This window comes from Suncus etruscus, chromosome 5, assembly GCF_024139225.1.
Source record: "Suncus etruscus isolate mSunEtr1 chromosome 5, mSunEtr1.pri.cur, whole genome shotgun sequence".
Classification (NCBI taxonomy): domain Eukaryota; kingdom Metazoa; phylum Chordata; class Mammalia; order Eulipotyphla; family Soricidae; genus Suncus; species Suncus etruscus.
In genome coordinates, this window is record NC_064852.1 from 118,330,283 (window position 1) to 118,346,111 (window position 15,829).

Genomic DNA, 15,829 nt, shown 5'->3' on the forward strand with positions numbered 1-15,829 from the left:
GTGCTAGAACAGCCTGCCCTCCTCCCAGAGCGCATTCCCGTTAGTGTAGGGAGAGATAGGGGGAAAGCCTGTTGACCCCTATAGAGTCCACCTAGACCCGTGCCCAGGGAAAGACTGAAGTCCAGGGGACCAGCAAGAGCTGGTATCCAGAATCAAGAAGGAAACCGGAAGCCAGATGTCTGCCCGCCCTCCTCCCCATGCACCTCCCCCCTGGAGTACGGAGGGAGGGGGGAACTTGAGGACCACTAAGAGTCCACCTGAACCCACTTCTGGCCATCTGAGCTGGCACCCAGGGAAGGCCTGGAGTCAGGGGAAAAAGACAAGGACGGCTGGAGGCCTGCCAAGCCTCCCAGCACTCCCCAGGCTAGGGAGAAAGGGCTCTGGTATGGGGCCTCCCCAAACTCCATACCTGGCAAGAGCTGGTCTCCAGAATCAAAGAGGAAACCGGAAGCCAGATGTCTGCCCACCCTCCTCCCCATGCACCTCCCCCCTGGAGTACGGAGGGAGTGGGGGACCTGAGGACCACTAAGAGTTCACCTGAACCCACTTCTAGCCATCTGAGATGGCACCCAGGGAAGGCCTGAAGTCAGGGGAAAAAGACAAGGACGGCTGGGGGCCTGCCAAGCCTCCCAGCACTCCCCAGGCTAGGGAGAAAGGGCTCTGGCATGGGGCCTCCCCAAACCCCATACCTGGCAAGAGTTAGTCTCCAGAATCAAAGAGAAAACCGGAAGCCAGATATGACCTATTCTTAATAAGGCTCAGTGTGCTTCCATAGTTGGCAAAACTTTTGTGTCTCATCTCACACATGCTCCTGGGAGAATGAAGAACTTTCTTTGTGCTTCCACTATAAGACAGGTACCTCTATCTGTTCTCTTGTGGATTCAACTCAATGTGCCTTTTTCACTGTGGATAATTCATCTGTCTCCCTTCACTATAATAAACCATCACAATCAGTGATGGCACATAAGGCACATAGGCAGAATTCTGGCAATAAGTACTCAGGAAGTAATAAAACCAACACATGACTCAAAAAAGTAACTCTATTATTAGCTTTAAAGTAGCCCCAAAGCATGAAGGCCAGATTCACAGTGTGTACACAAGAATTGAGGCTAGATAAGACTTTAAATGTCACCTGCCCTGTCCCAGAAAAGGTTGAACACCCTTTTGGATAGGCCAAGTCTCAGTTGAACAAAGGTTATAATAAGAACATGAAGGTGAATCCAAAGCTCTTCCCCTAGTCAATATTCTAACAATAAATTGTTACCGACATAGAATGCCCACCATCGGGGAAGCTTAGGAAAGGTATGAAACCAACATTGCAAAAGCAAGGGGTGTGCATTTTTCATCTTGAAGATTTACCTGCATCTCAACCAGAGTTGGATATTCTTGGTTCTCTCACCCTCTGGAGAAATGCATGTTCTCTTTTGAATGCATCATCCTTTCTCTCTCTCTCTCTCTCTCTCTCTCTCTCTCTCTCTCTCTCTCTCTCTCTCTCTCTCTCTCTCTCTCTCTCTCTCTCTCTCCCCTTTCTAATAATCTCAAAAGAAAAAAACTCTTTAACTTCACTACTCATTTTTCTCTGAAATTCTTTTCTGTGAGGAAAAGCAATGGAAGTTTGATAGACGATAGGACTAACTTTTTTTTTTCCCCTACAGAGTAATTTTTCATTTGAACCTCAGTTTCTGGAGAATAGATGCATGTTGTGCAAATCAAGTGGGACTCAGGTGCAGTTTGGTAACTGCTATGTGGAGCTGGTGAGACGTAAGGTCAGTACTGTTTAGGTACTCACGGAAGACTCTTCTTAGTCCTACATTATCCAGGTATGCCTGGGTGACAGACATAGGTGGAAAGGAAGGCAATGGACTCTAATTTTGAGGCTATTATTATTATTGTTGTTGTTGTTATTGTTATTGTTATTGTTATTATTTTGGGCCATATACCTGGTAGCCCTAGGAGTTACTCCTGCTCTGGGCTCAGAAATCATTTCTGGCAGGTTTGGGGACCATACGGGATGCTGGGGAGCTAATCTGGGTCTGTCTTGGGTCAGCTACATGCAAGACAAATGCCCTACAACTGTGGTATAGCTCCCTCCCCTGGTCTTATGTCTTCTGATCATTTTTCCAGCATATTGACTATTTACTATGTGTAAAGACTACTAAATGATTTTTCTTTTATCATTTTTTTGGGGGGATTCACACCCAGAGGCACTCAGGAGTTACTCCTGGCTCTGTGCTCAGAAATCACTCCTGGCAGGCACAGGGACCAGATGGGATGCCGGGATTAGAACCACCATTCATTCTGAATCAGTTGCATGCAAGGCAAATGCCCTACCACTGAGTTATCTGGCCCATATTTTATCTTTTTTTTTATTTTATCAATTCTTTTTTTTTTTTTTTTTTTTTTTGGTTTTTGGTTTTTGGGTCACACCCGGCAGTGCTCAGGGGTTACTTCTGGCTCTATGCTCAGAAATCGCTCCTGGCAGGCTCGGGGGACCTTATGGGGTTCTGGGATTCGAACCACCATCCTTCTGCATGCAAGGCAGACACCTTACCTCCATGCTATCTCTCTAGCTATGCTATCTCTCCAGATATGGCATTTGTCTTGCATGCAGCCAACCTGGGTTTGATTCCTGGCACCCCCAGCACCACAGGAATGACCCCTGAGCACTGCCTGGTATGGGGACAGAAAAAAAAAAGATTGCACAAGGGCCATAACAATATCAGATAGGGTGTTTGTCTTGCATGTGGCCAACCTGGGTTCAATCCCTGGCATCCCATATGGTCCCCAAGCCTGCCAGGGGTTATTCCTGAGCTCAGAGTCAGGAGTAACACCTGAGTGCTACTGGCCCTAAACAAAAAAACAGACAAATAAAACAAAACAAAAAAGAATGCATGACTAGGGAGAATGAGTAAATTGGAAAGGTAAGGACTCTAAAACTAGTCTCCCTAATTCCAGGAATCATGTCTTTATTTTTTATTTTAATTTTGTAGCCTGCCACTTTGTTATATGAATCTATTGTTTCTAGAAGTTTTTTTGTTTTGTTTTGTTTTGTTTTGTTTTGGCCACACCCATTTGCTGCTCAGGGGTTACTCCTGGCTAAGCCCTCAGAAACCGCCCCTGGCTTAGGGGGACCATATGGGATGCCGGGGGATCAAACCGTGGTTCTTCCTTGGCTAGCGCTTGCAAGGCAGACACCTTACCTCTAGCGCCACCTCACCGGCCCCTCTAGAAGTTTTTTTTTTTTTTTTTGGTAGAGTCCTTAGGGTTTCCTATAAATAATATCATGTCATCTGCAAACAGTGAGAGCTTGACTTCTTCCTTCCCTATCTGGATGCCCTTGATATCTTTCTCTTGCCCAGTTGCTATGGCAAGTACTGCTAGTACTATGCTGAATAGGAGGGGAGAGAGGGAGCAACCTTGTTTTGTACCAGATTTTACTTTTATTTATTTATTTATTTATTTATTTATTTATTTATTTATTTATTTATTTATGTTTTGTTTTTGGATCACACTTGGCGATGCTCAGGGGTTACTCCTGGCTCTACACTCAGAAGTCCTCCTAGCAGCCTCTGGAGATCATATGGGATTGGAACTGGGGTCTATCCTGTATTGGCCATGTGCAAGGCAAATGCCTTACCGCTGTGCTATTGCTTCGTCCCTTGTACCAGATTTTATTGGAAAAGCGTTTAGTATATCTTCATTGAGAATATTTGCCACTGGCTTGTGTTAAATGGCCTTGACTATATTGAAAAAATTTCCTTCCATTCCCATCTTGTTGAGAGTTATTTTTTGTTTGTTTGTTTTTGTTATTGTTGAGAGTTTTTTTTATCATGAATGGGTGTTGGACTTTGTTGTCTTTGTTTTTGTGTTTTGGTTCACACCCCACAGCACTTAGGCCTGATATGGTTTGATATTATCCACTCCCTAGTTCTGCCTCTATACATGGTACAGATGATCCAGTATTTGTCTTTCTCCCTCTGACTTATTTTGCTTCATTCAGTGCAATCTAGTTCTATTCATGCTGTACTACAACATTTCAGCTTTTCTCATCTTTTCATCTGAAAGGTGCCCTCTTTCCTTTTTGGGTATTTCCCCTATATCTTTTCTTCCATTGCTTCTCTGAAACATAGTCAGAAAGGGGACTCTTTAGACACAAAAACATCTATTTAGTGAAGGCATTTCTAACCTCAGCGATAAGAAAGTCATGTGGAAAGTATCATCAAGTTTTACAGTTTGACAGGAGGAGCCAGAGCGGTGGTGCAAGTAGTAAGGAGTCTGTCTTGGCATTGCTAGCCTAGGAATGACCACGTGTCCGGTTCCATTCCCAGCATCCGATATGGTCAGGAGCAATTTCTTTCTTTTCTTTTCTTTTCTTTTTTTTTTTTTTTTTTTAATTTTAGTCAACCTGGCAGTGTTCAGGGTTACGCCTGGCTCTGCACTTAGAAATCAGTCCTGGCAGACACGGGGGACCATATGGGATGCTGGGATTCGAACCACTGTCCATCCTGGATTGGCTGCTTGCAAGGCAAATGCCCAACCCTGTCCTTTCTCTCCAGACCCAGGAGCAATTTCTGAGCACATAGCTAGGAGTAACCCCTGAGCGTCAGTGGGTGTGGCCAAAAAACAAAACAAGCAAAAAGTTTTACAGGAAACAGACGAAGTTTCATCTCTATATCATAGGAAAAGTAGGCTTAGTGAGATCTTGGTTTCACAGCCAAGAATCTCATACAAGCTCTTCCAAGAAGTGCAAGAGACAAGGAGGAAAAGAAAGAAGTGAAGAATGAGCACATACTCATTTGAGTGTTCCCATGTGTGCATGCTTGCATGGTATCAGGCCTGGCATTCTGAGGAAGGCACTGTAGGCCTTGCCATTCAGAGCCATGCTGTCAGCCTCCGTGCTCTGTCACAGAACCTATGTGCCTGAGGAACAATGGTACAACTCGCAGGCCCTGGCCATGATCTGTAGCTTAGCTTCCCACAGAACAGGCAGAAGACTACATGTTTGTCTATGCTGGAAGCTGTACTGAAAATAGAGTACAGTGTCGTCTGACTAGGGAATCTCCCCTGCTCAGAAAGGTTATGGGGGTGAGGCTCAGATGGCTGAACTAGAAAAAATCAGCTGCAGTGTGTGTGGGAGAGGTGCTCTAAAATATTTATAATCCTCTGTTCTTTCAGCTGCCAGGAAGAGGCGCCCTTTCCTGAATCCAACAAGTGACATGATTTATTTTTGGGTGTGGGGCGTTTTGGGACCATACCCAGCAGTTCTCATGGGGATACTACTGGCTCATTGCTCAGAGGTCTGGCCTTATAGTGCTTAGGGACTACATGTGATGCGGTGGATTTGAGCAGAGGGCAGGTGGGTGCATGGCACCCTTTGCTAGTTCTCTGACAAAACATGCTTGGCAACCATGGTTTGTCTGGGCTTTTGAAGCAGGGGGAGAAATTCAGTGGTGGTTACAGAAGGGGATGGATTGGATAAACTAAAGAAGTCTGGGCTCCAGGGAGCGCATTTTGCAGCAGGGCTTGATGAAGGAAGGCTTTTTAGAAATCAGACACCCAGCACTGATCAGACATGCCTTATTGAGAATCCAAAGATTGGGGCCGGTGAGGTGGCGCTAGAGGTAAGGTGTCTGCCTTGCAAGTGCTAGCCAAGGAAGGACTGCGGTTCGATATGGTTCCCTCAAGCCAGGGGCGAGTTCTGAGCGCTTAGCCAGGAGTAACCCCTGAGCAGCAAACAGGTGTGCCCCCCCCAAAAAAAAAAAACAAAACAAAAAAAAGAGAATCCAAGGATAATGGGCTTGACTGTTTGGAATTGGGGACTGGTCTAGGATGCAAGGATTCCCTCCCCCACCCCCCGTTTAGTTTTTATAAAACCAGGGCTCAGCAGAACCACAGCTATTCACTGTGGTCACAAGGATTCCTCAGAAGTCCAGAAGCTTCCCCTTGAGAATGAGGGCTGAGTTCTAACCTGTTTACAAGTTTGCTTGAGAGAAGCTGAGTTGTCTGAGCTTAGCTTCTGTGAGATGGAAATTGAATTTTCTAACTCACTTTACATGGTTTCCATCAGGGCAGTCCGACATGTCATAATTTTCAGTCACTTAATAGATACTTTTTACTGTTAATGAGTACCAGGTACAAGGCAGTTTCTGTATCTGTCCTATGGAAAATTCTCCAAGGTAGTATTTTTTTAAAAGTTTCAAGTGTGGGGCTCTGCATGTCTTGGAATCTGAAATAATTTTTTCTTTTTAAACATCTAACCACTGTTTTCAAGGAAAGTTCTAATCTGAAAGTGTTAATTAGGCATTTCTTGGCCTGAAGGGAAATTTTTTTCTCCCTTGTGGAATTGTAAATTACTCTGCTTCTAGCACATTTTCCAAGAAAGCCATTCTTCCTTCTATTACCGAAAGGAAATGACATATAGTGCTGGTTTACAATTTACAACTTGGTTCTACTCAAAACAAATATCATCCCAATTTCTTTGTATCTGTTTCAACTTGGTTTTACTCAAAACAGAGATTTTTTTTTTTTTTTACTTAACATGTATCAAACCAACCTGGGAAGGTCTGACTCAGAATAGGCCTTCTCTTCTTACTCCCCTGCCCACGGGTGGTCTCTGAACTCAATAAAAACTGGCAGGCAACTCTCTCTCTTAGTTTGATGAGAGAGATTGCCACACATATTTCACTCTCATCTTTGTTTAGATTATTGCTCCAGACCCACTTTCTCTGGGAGGAAATATAGTGGTTGGGGCCCTTCCAATAGGGAGATGGTGTTTCTAGCTGGATTTGACTGACCCAGGATGCCGTACTGGGCTGAGAGTAGAAATTACCGGCCCAGCACTGTTCTGACCAGGAGGTAATCAACTTTGGGTTGGCCATAAACAAAGCCAACATGAGCCCATGTATAACAGTACCAGCCAGGGGGCCGGGCGGTGGCGCTGGAGGTAAGGTGCCTGCCTTGCCTGCACTAGCCTAGGACGGACCTCGGTTCGATCCCCGGCGTCCCATATGGTCCCCCAAGAAGCCAGGAGCAACTTCTGAGCGCATAGCCAGGAGTAACCCCTGAGCGTCACAGGGTGTGGCCCAAAAACCCAAAAAAAAAAAAAAAAAAAAAAAAAAACAGTACCAGCCAGGTAGGCAGATCAGGGAACAAGGCCTCAGGCTGATAAATGAGTATTTTTAAAGCTTCTTTTTTTTTTTTTTTTTTTTTGTGGGTCACCACCCGGCAGTGCTCAGGGGTTATTCCTGGCTCCCGGCTCAGAAATTGCTTCTGGCAGGCATGGGGGACCATATGGGGTACCTGGATTCGAACCGATGACCTCCTGCATGAAAGGCAAACGCCTTACCTCCATGCTATCTCTCCAGCCCCAAAGCTTCTTAATGTGCAAGTGGCTGCTTTTTGCAGGGGGTGGGGGTTGCTACACTTGGTGATGCTCAGCGGTAGCTCCTGGATCTATACTCAGGAATCACTCCTAGCAGGCTTAAGAACCATATAGGCTAAAAAAAAAAAAAAAAAAAAAAAAAGGGAGCCAGAGAGATAGCACAGCGGTAAGGTGGTAAGGCGAGTCCCAGCATCCCATATAGTCCCCTGTGCCTGCCAGGGTTGATTTCTGAGCATAGATAGAGCCAGGAGTAACCCCTGAGCACTAGTGGGTGTGACCCCCCCCCCAAAAAAAAAAAAAAGAACCATATAGGGATACCAGTGATGGAACCCTAGTTGGCTGTGTTCAAGACAAGAGCCTTCCCTGTTGTACTACTGATCTAGCCCTCTAAGGCTGCTAGTCTTAAGATCATATTATTTTGCCTTTACCAGGTCAACTGAATGAATGTGGAAATTCTTTTCAAGACCTTTGGAATGTACCTTGGGAGTGGTATACTTTGGAGAATATGAATTTTAGTGAATATGTTTTGATGGAGACCTTAACTCCAATATTTACACATGATTTGTCTCTCTTTTTTAACTTTTGGATTTTGGGCCATACCTGGTGGAGCACTCAGAAATTGCTCCTGGCAGGCTTGGAGGACCATATAGGATGCCAGGAAATCAAACCCGGGTTCATCTCAGTTGTCCACATGCAAGGCCCTACCACTGTGCTACTGCTCCGGCCCCCCCCCACTCTGACTTTCTTACTAATCAGAATAATTGTGCTTGACACACATCTTTGAAGGTCAAATACAGTATTAGTATTCATATTTCAAAATTTTCTTGGTATTGCACAGTATTATGTCAGTATGAGTCATTACATGGCTCAAAAAAGAGACACATAGTTCTGTTAAATTCTGATGAAGGCTCTTATTTGTTTTAAGATGCTTCCAGGATTCTGATCCGTGTGAGAACCATAGTACGAGCACTGCAGGAGGCTGCTTGAAAGCATCAGGCACTTTCTAAAGGGCTAGAGAAATAGACATGGTGATTCGAATGGAGGCTAGTTTCCAGAAAACTTGCTCAAGAACTATCCAGATTTCACCTGTTGGTATGGAAATCCCATTTCTTTGCCAAGGAGAACAATTTCAGCCTTTCAAATGCCTCTATCTTATCTTACCAGGGTGGCAAGGTCAGGAGCTAATAAAGACCTCTTTTGTTTGGGGTTTCTGGGTCATACCAGAGGTGATACTCAGGAGGCCTTATGGGATGCTGAGGAGTGACTGCATACAAGGCAAATGCCCTACCTGCTGTGTGCTATTGCTCTGCCCCCAGTGAAGGCCTTTTTGAGAGCTAGTTAGTCTCAGGCCATGTTGAATTCATTGAAACGTTCACAGAACCTTAGCACTGGCTTTTCTATGCCTGAAATAAATTACCTGACTTAAGCTGTGCCCTTACTTCATTCTGATCTTGGCTTAAATGTGAAGACCACATGAAAAAATCTTTAACACTTTAACATAGAAAAATGTGTTTTGGGGCTGGAGCGATAGCACAGTGGGTAGGGTGCTTGCCTTGCATGTGGCTAACCCAGGTTTGATCCCCAGCATCCCGTATGGTCCCTTGAGCCTGCCAAGAGTAACCTCTGAGTGCTGCCAGGTGTAGCCCCAAACAAAACAGAACAAGAAAGCAAAAGAGGGCCCGGAGAGATAGCACAACGGCGTTTGCCTTGCAAGCAGCCGATCCAGGACCAAAGGTGGTTGGTTTGAATCCCGGTGTCCCATATGGTCCCCCGTGCCTGCCAGGAGCTATTTCTGAGCAGACAGCCAGGAGTAGCCCCTGAGCACCGCCGGGTGTGGCCCAAAAACCAAAAAAAAAAAAAAGAAAGAAAGCAAAAGAAAAGAAAAAATGTGTTTTATTTTATTATCTTCTTTTATGTGTGTGTGTGTGTGTGTGTGTGTGTGTGTGTGTGTGTGTGTGTGTGTGTGTGTGACAATTAGTGGTGATCACTTAGTTCTTGGACAGGAATTACTCCTGTGGTCATGGTAGGACACTGGGAGTCCACTTTGGGTTGGCCATATGCAAGGTCACCAGGAGACTTACCTGCTGTACTAGCTCTCTGGCCTTGCAAAATCGATTTTTGCAACATAAAGCAATACTCTCTTACCATTTCTGTGAACCGATCCATACAGGCCATTCGGACCTGCTCCGGGGTGGCAGGACTCCTCACGACCAAGTTCTCGGCTGCATCTCTCTCCTTTCGAGCTGCTGCCACTGCATCAGTGATTGCGAAGAACACAGATGACCCCAGGAACATCCCCGACTCTCCCAGCCCCTGCAAGAAAGTACATCTGTTGCATAAGCCTCTATACTAGATGAACAAGCCCTGGAGGTCAGGGGTCAGGTTGTATTCCTCATTGCCTCCTCCTCAACTAGCATCATGTCATCTCAGGACATGTTGGTTTACTCACTGACTGTGAGAGCTTGAGTGCTTTTAATGAATTCTGTAAGCAGCCAAACTTCTTGCACCTTGAACCTTGTTTGAGTTAAATATTTATTCTAGGAAAACATGTGTGTGTGTGTGTGTGTGTGTGTGTATGTGTGTGTGTGTGTAAGAGAGATAGACAGATAGAGAGAGAGGAAAAAGGGATGAGGGGAGGGTACTCAATGGCTTGAACTGGCCAACTTCATATGCACAGAGAATTATGTCTTATAAGACTCCAGGGTCAGGGCAGGAAGAGGATTCTAGAAGAGTATCAGATAATGGCTGCAAACTTTTTTTTGTTTGTTTGTTTTTGGGTCACACCCAGCAATGCTCAATTACTCCTGGCTCTGCACTCAGAAATCGCTCCTGGCAGGCATGGGGGACCATATTAGATGCTGGAATTTGAACCACTGTCTGTCCTGGATCAGCTGCATGCAAAGCAAATGCCCTACTGCTGTCCGACCCCATGCAAACTTATTTTTAACTTGGAAAAGAAGTTAAGACAAGTAGTTTATGTGGGCAGAGGGGGCAGTAAGAGATTTTGGGGTCAATTTGGATATACAGATTTTCTTGTTTTGCCTACATTAGGCAGCTATTCTTCCTTCTAGTAACTTCTTCAGTGCTTTTGAGAAATGTAGCAAAACTGAACAGATCATCCAATTTTTTTGCTTTTTGTTTTTTTGGGCCACACGGTGACACTCAGAAGTTACTCCTGGCTATGCACTCAGAAATCACTCCTGGCTTGGGGAACCATATGGGACACCAGGGATCAAACTGAGGACCATTCTAGATCAGCTGCATGCAAGGCAAACATCCTACTGCTGCACTACCGCTCCAACCCCCATTCAATATTTTTTAAAAAGAAAATCCAGATCTTTGTATTTTAATGTAAAAATCCCAAATCTTTAGAGTTGTAGAGATAATGCAGGAAGTGAAGTGTGAGTCTTGTATGTGGTGGATCTAGCTTGGCCCAAGTTTCCCAAGTTTGACCAGGGGTAACTCCTGAGTCCAGGGTCAGGAGTAGCCCCTGAGCACTCCTGGGTATGGACCCTCCCACTCCCCCTAATAAAAATTCTCAACTTTAAAAACACCATGTTAGTGTTATCGCTGCAGGTTAGATTTGGTCAGTGAGCTGACCAACCCACTGCCCAAGTACAAATTATTTCTGCTTCGTTTATCTTGGTGGCCTGAAAGCTGCTCTCTGTGAGGATGAACTTCCTTTGCCTTTTCCCTGTGGAAAAAGACACATCAAAGGTTTCTTTCACATCAAAGATTTTCTTTCTTCCAACCTCTACCTTCTGCCCTTCTCTATCTTCCATCTCCATACACACAGAAGTTCCTGGGTGAAGGTGGGATCTAGTCATCAAATATCCAAATTCAAACATATATATAGAGACCCATTTTGGGGGTGGTAATGGTGGTATTAATTTGCCACTTTTAGTAAAAAACCTCCCAAGGTTTATGATTTAAAGAAATTTAAAACATTTATGTTTCTATGATTTAAAAAAACATTCACAATACATCTCAAAAACTAAGTGAAATTTCTATTTGGAAGCTGGTTTCTGTGCAATTGGCATGCAATAATGCATATACACAAACCTTTGTTTGAATGTACACTCTCACTATTTTAGTAATAAGGATTGCTAAAACAGTTTGGCCTTAGTAAGAGTCTTTGGTTCCTGACTCCATTGACATTGTGTGTCAGATAATCCTTTATATCTTTATGGGGGCTGTCTTGAGCCCTGAAGGTTCTTTACCAGTGTCTCTGACCTCTGTCTACTAGCAAGATCATCTCTCTCTCAGTTGAGACAACTGGAATATTTTCAGCCATTAACAGTTGTTCTTGGGGCAAAATACACTCCCAATGGGCATCTGAGAAGCACTATAGATATGTTCTGAGTGTGGTTGAAAACTCTGGACCCTTAGAGGTAAAAAATTAGCATAAGGCACATTAGTCCTGATCAATGATATTTATGTCTAGTGACATCAGCCCTTCAACCAACTTAATATCTCAGCCTTAATATGCTAGGTGACAATAATTAGCCCAAAGTCATAATTTGCTTGAATTTTAGCTTCCAGCGAAAGAGAATATTAAATAAAGCTCTTGGCTCCTGATTGCCATGGGCTGGAACATGTTTCTTCTCTGAATTTCATGTTGGTCTGGGTGACTCACCTTCAGATTCAAACCTAGAATGGGGAGTAGAGGAGGCTGACTTGGGGGAGAGAGGGATTAAGAAGGAGAGAGAGAGATGTGTGGCAGAAGTGAGAATCAACAGCAAAATTCAACAGTGAGATTCAGCATCAGATTCAGCATCAGCAGTTGAACATCAGCAAAGAAGCAGCAGCAGTAGCATCAGCAAAGGGAGTTAGTCAGCAAGGAAGTCTGGAAAAAGCAGCTGAAAGGGAGACAGAGGCCAAGAACCAGAAGGAATAGAGAAGTAACTGCTGGGGCCGGAGAGATAGCATGGAGGTAAGGCGTTTGCCTTTCATGCAGAAGGTCGGTGGTTCAATTCTGGCATCCCATATGGTCCCCTGTGCCTTCCAGGAGCGATTTCTGAGCATGGAGCACTGCCAGATGTGACCCAAAAAACCAAAAACCAAAACCAAAACCAAAACAAAAAAAAAAAAAAAAAAAAAAGAGAAGTAACTGGTAGGACTGAGAAATAAAGCTGATTGACTCCTGGAACTTCATCTGACTGCTTTGTGAATCTCTTCGCCCCCACACCAACAGTTGGACTCTTTAACTTTTATATTAAAATAACAAATTTTATATTAAAATAGCAAATGTCTGTGTCTGGGTTTAATCATGTTTGATGGCTCTTACTGAGTCCACCTGCTTCCACTGACAAGGCCACCAAATCTCTCACTTTGTGCAGAATAGTGTTGAGGCTTACCTTGGAAGAATAGATGGTCAGTGGGGTGGTCGATGATGACAACAGGGAGACATTGAACTCTTCTGGGATGTCCATGACCGTGGGGATCTTGTACTCATCAGGGCCTCGAGAGTGCAGGACGCCTTCTGGGGAATATTGCAGTTCTTCAGTTGTGTAAAGGCCCATTCCCTGAATAAAAGAGCCTTCAACCTGCAAGGAGAAGAGTCATATTCTGTGGTATTGTATAATGGTTAGAATGCCTTAGCTACCCACAATGCCTATCAGAAAATTGTATTCATTGACGTGGTCAAGCACCTACCTGCCCGATGTCAATGGCTGGATTGAGGCTACAACATGCATCCATGACAATGTCTGTTCTGATTTTCTGTCAAAAAAATAAAATAAACCCATCATAAGAATTAGAACAAAAGTATTTGCGATATTTATTTATTTATTTATTTATTTTGGTTTTTGGGCCACACCCGGTGACGCTCAGAGGTTACTCCTGCTATGCGCTCAGAAGTCGCTCCTGGCTTGGGGGATCATATGGGACGCCAGGAGATCAAACCGCGGTTCGTCCAAGGCTAGCGCAGGTAAGGCAGGCACCTTACCTCTAGCGCCACCGCCCGGCCCCGCGATATTTATTTTTAATAAAATCTGAATATATTATTAAAACACTGTAGACCAAAATGATGTCACTTAAACTAAACCTATTATCTAATCAAACCAAGATTTAGTAACCTAATATAATGGTAGCTTTAATCTTTCCCAGGACTAGAATTTTGGGGAGTTAATTTTTAAGTCCTAATTTTTGGGAGGGATTGAACCTTATCTAGAGGTGCTCAGGCTAACTCCTGAGTGTTTGCTCAGGGATCATTCCCTGGGACTCAGGGGACAATATGTAGTATAAGGGGGTAAAACTGACGATAGTCATGTACAAGACAAGAGCCTTAATCCCTATATTATCTCTTCATCTCCAATATATATTTCTTTTTTTCATATGGGCCACATCCTGTATGGTTCAGGGATCCTGGGATTATCCTCTCTACCTGGTGGTGCAGTTCTGAAGGCCCAGTCCCTGGGTTTAGAGGTGCTGAGGGGAGAGCATAGGGCTTTCACACACAGTAGTGTGAGATGAGTGAGTGGTTCCGGAACTCAACTCAGAGCTTCAACCAAGTGAAGAATGTGGGCTGCCCTTTGTGTAAACTCTTTAGCCCCAGGAGATTGTTTGAAAACAATCAGTCTGGAATTTAGTCAGGGATCACAAGTTATCTGTCTGCCAAGACACTTTCTATCTGCCCACTGCCACTTCACAAAACATAAGGAAATCCTGACAAAAAACAATCCTTTTCATTCGTTAATGGACTTTGGCATCTCCCTCCCCTTCTGCCCATAAAAGCCTTTCATTTTAGCCACGTTTTTAGAGCATCTTTTACTTGCAAGAAAATGAATACAGCTTGATTTATGAATTTTTAAATAAAGTCACTTAGGTTTTCAAGTTTAGATCTTGATTTTTTTAAAAAAGGAAATTAAAAAAAAATGTCAAGCAAAATTCAGTTATTCCGGAATTCCTGCTGGGTTAATGAATACTATACCAGGCCCTATCAACATGAAAGGCAGTAAGCCATCTGCCAAAAGTCAAATTCAGTGCTAGACTGCTGGCAGGCCCAGGAGGTCTTTTCTGTTCCCCATTTGGATGTGTATGAAGGGACTCCAAAGTCCACGTCTTTCCAGTGGATCAAAATGTCACTTGGTAAATAATTGAGCGTGATTGTTAAGCTCATTCCCAGTTGGGAGCTATTGCTCTAATCAAGTATCATGGACTTATACCATGTTATGGTAGTTTGATTTAAGTCATTTGATTTTCTGTTTCATTGAGTGAATTGTAAATCCAGAGTGACTTCTAGGAACTTGAGGAATTTGTAAGGTGAGAGAACACAGGAAAGGCAAGTATTGAAACCACTTTCTGCTTTCTTCATCTTCTTTCCCTGAGAAACCACATCACATTAACATGACCCTTCTCTTCTGGCAAAGCCAGGGTCCCCATGGGTCTGAATCAGGATTCTATGTGGATTCTCAGTGCCCTGGTCAGTTTGTGTCCAGGATTGTCTCTGTGGATTTTCCTGCCCACCCCCTGCCACTTCCTGTGCTGCTTCTGACATGGTCAATGAGATCTGGCTAGCTCCATATCGGGGCTCCTATTACTAGCCTATTGGACAATCTACTGTGGTTTCTGGCCCACTCTTCTTCTATTTTCCACTTGTGCATATAAGGTGACTGGACACACATCCATGAGGGCCTTGAATTTACTTTCCTTTGAAATGTTTTGTGTTTAGCTATGTGAGTGTTGAACACCAGGAGGAAAGGCTGGCAGTGAGTAAAGAATCAAATGTTTCAGGTCACCAATCAACAAGACTGCCCTTAAATGTCTACAATTCCTCTTTTATTAAATGAACTTTTGCCTCTTCAAGAAAAACAGGATTTCAAGGGACCAAAGTGATATTGAGAAGACATAACTTTAAGCTGTAACAGAAAAGGAAAAGGAAGATTAAAACTTTTTAAAGTATGGTATTTTGGGGAAGAAAATTTTTTGGGCTAGACCTGCTATGTACAGTGCTTACACTTGACTCTGTGTACAGGGATCTCCCCTGGAGGGGATCGGGTACCATATGTGGTACCAAGGTTTCAACCTGGGTGGCTTGCATGCAAGGCAAGTGGCTTAACCCTTGTACTGTATCTCTGGCCTGGAAGAACTAAATTTAACTTTTCTGGCACCATAAATTCTAAAAAAACCCTATAACGTTTGTTTCTTCAGAGCTTGATACTGAGGCTCTCTGGTAGAATTGCCAGCTAAAAATAGTATGCCCCAAATATTTCACAGAGGAGCAGGAGTGATATTACAGAGGGTAGAATGCTTGCCTTGCTGACCCAGGTTGGATCCCTGACCTGGGTTTAATCCCCAGAATCCCATATGGACCCCAAGTCCTTCAGAAATAATTCCTGAGCATAGAGCCAGAAGTAAGCCCTGAGCATAGCCAGGTGTGGCCCCCAAAACAAACACACAAAACTTCAGTGATCATACTTCTATAAGAAAAGTTGTCTCTGAAATTCA

General features: G+C 43.9%; 2 protein-coding genes across 2 annotated transcripts in view; one reads left to right on the forward strand and one right to left on the reverse strand.

The window, feature by feature from the left end:
• CLK1 (CDC like kinase 1) overlaps window positions 1-15,829 on the forward strand; it is a 747,223-nt gene that overhangs the window by 78,774 nt on the left and 652,620 nt on the right. The gene's annotated exons all lie outside the window — the stretch shown is intronic.
• Window positions 1,710-15,829, reverse strand: part of LOC126008678 (aldehyde oxidase 2-like) — a 96,452-nt gene continuing 82,332 nt past the window's right edge. The window contains exons 33-36 of the mRNA XM_049772917.1: window positions 13,037-13,102; window positions 12,739-12,927; window positions 9,527-9,694; window positions 1,710-1,826 (exon numbers count right to left, since the gene is read on the reverse strand). Coding sequence (XP_049628874.1) covers window positions 1,710-1,826; window positions 9,527-9,694; window positions 12,739-12,927; window positions 13,037-13,102 — 540 coding nt within the window. The remainder of the gene's footprint in view (window positions 1,827-9,526; window positions 9,695-12,738; window positions 12,928-13,036; window positions 13,103-15,829) is intronic.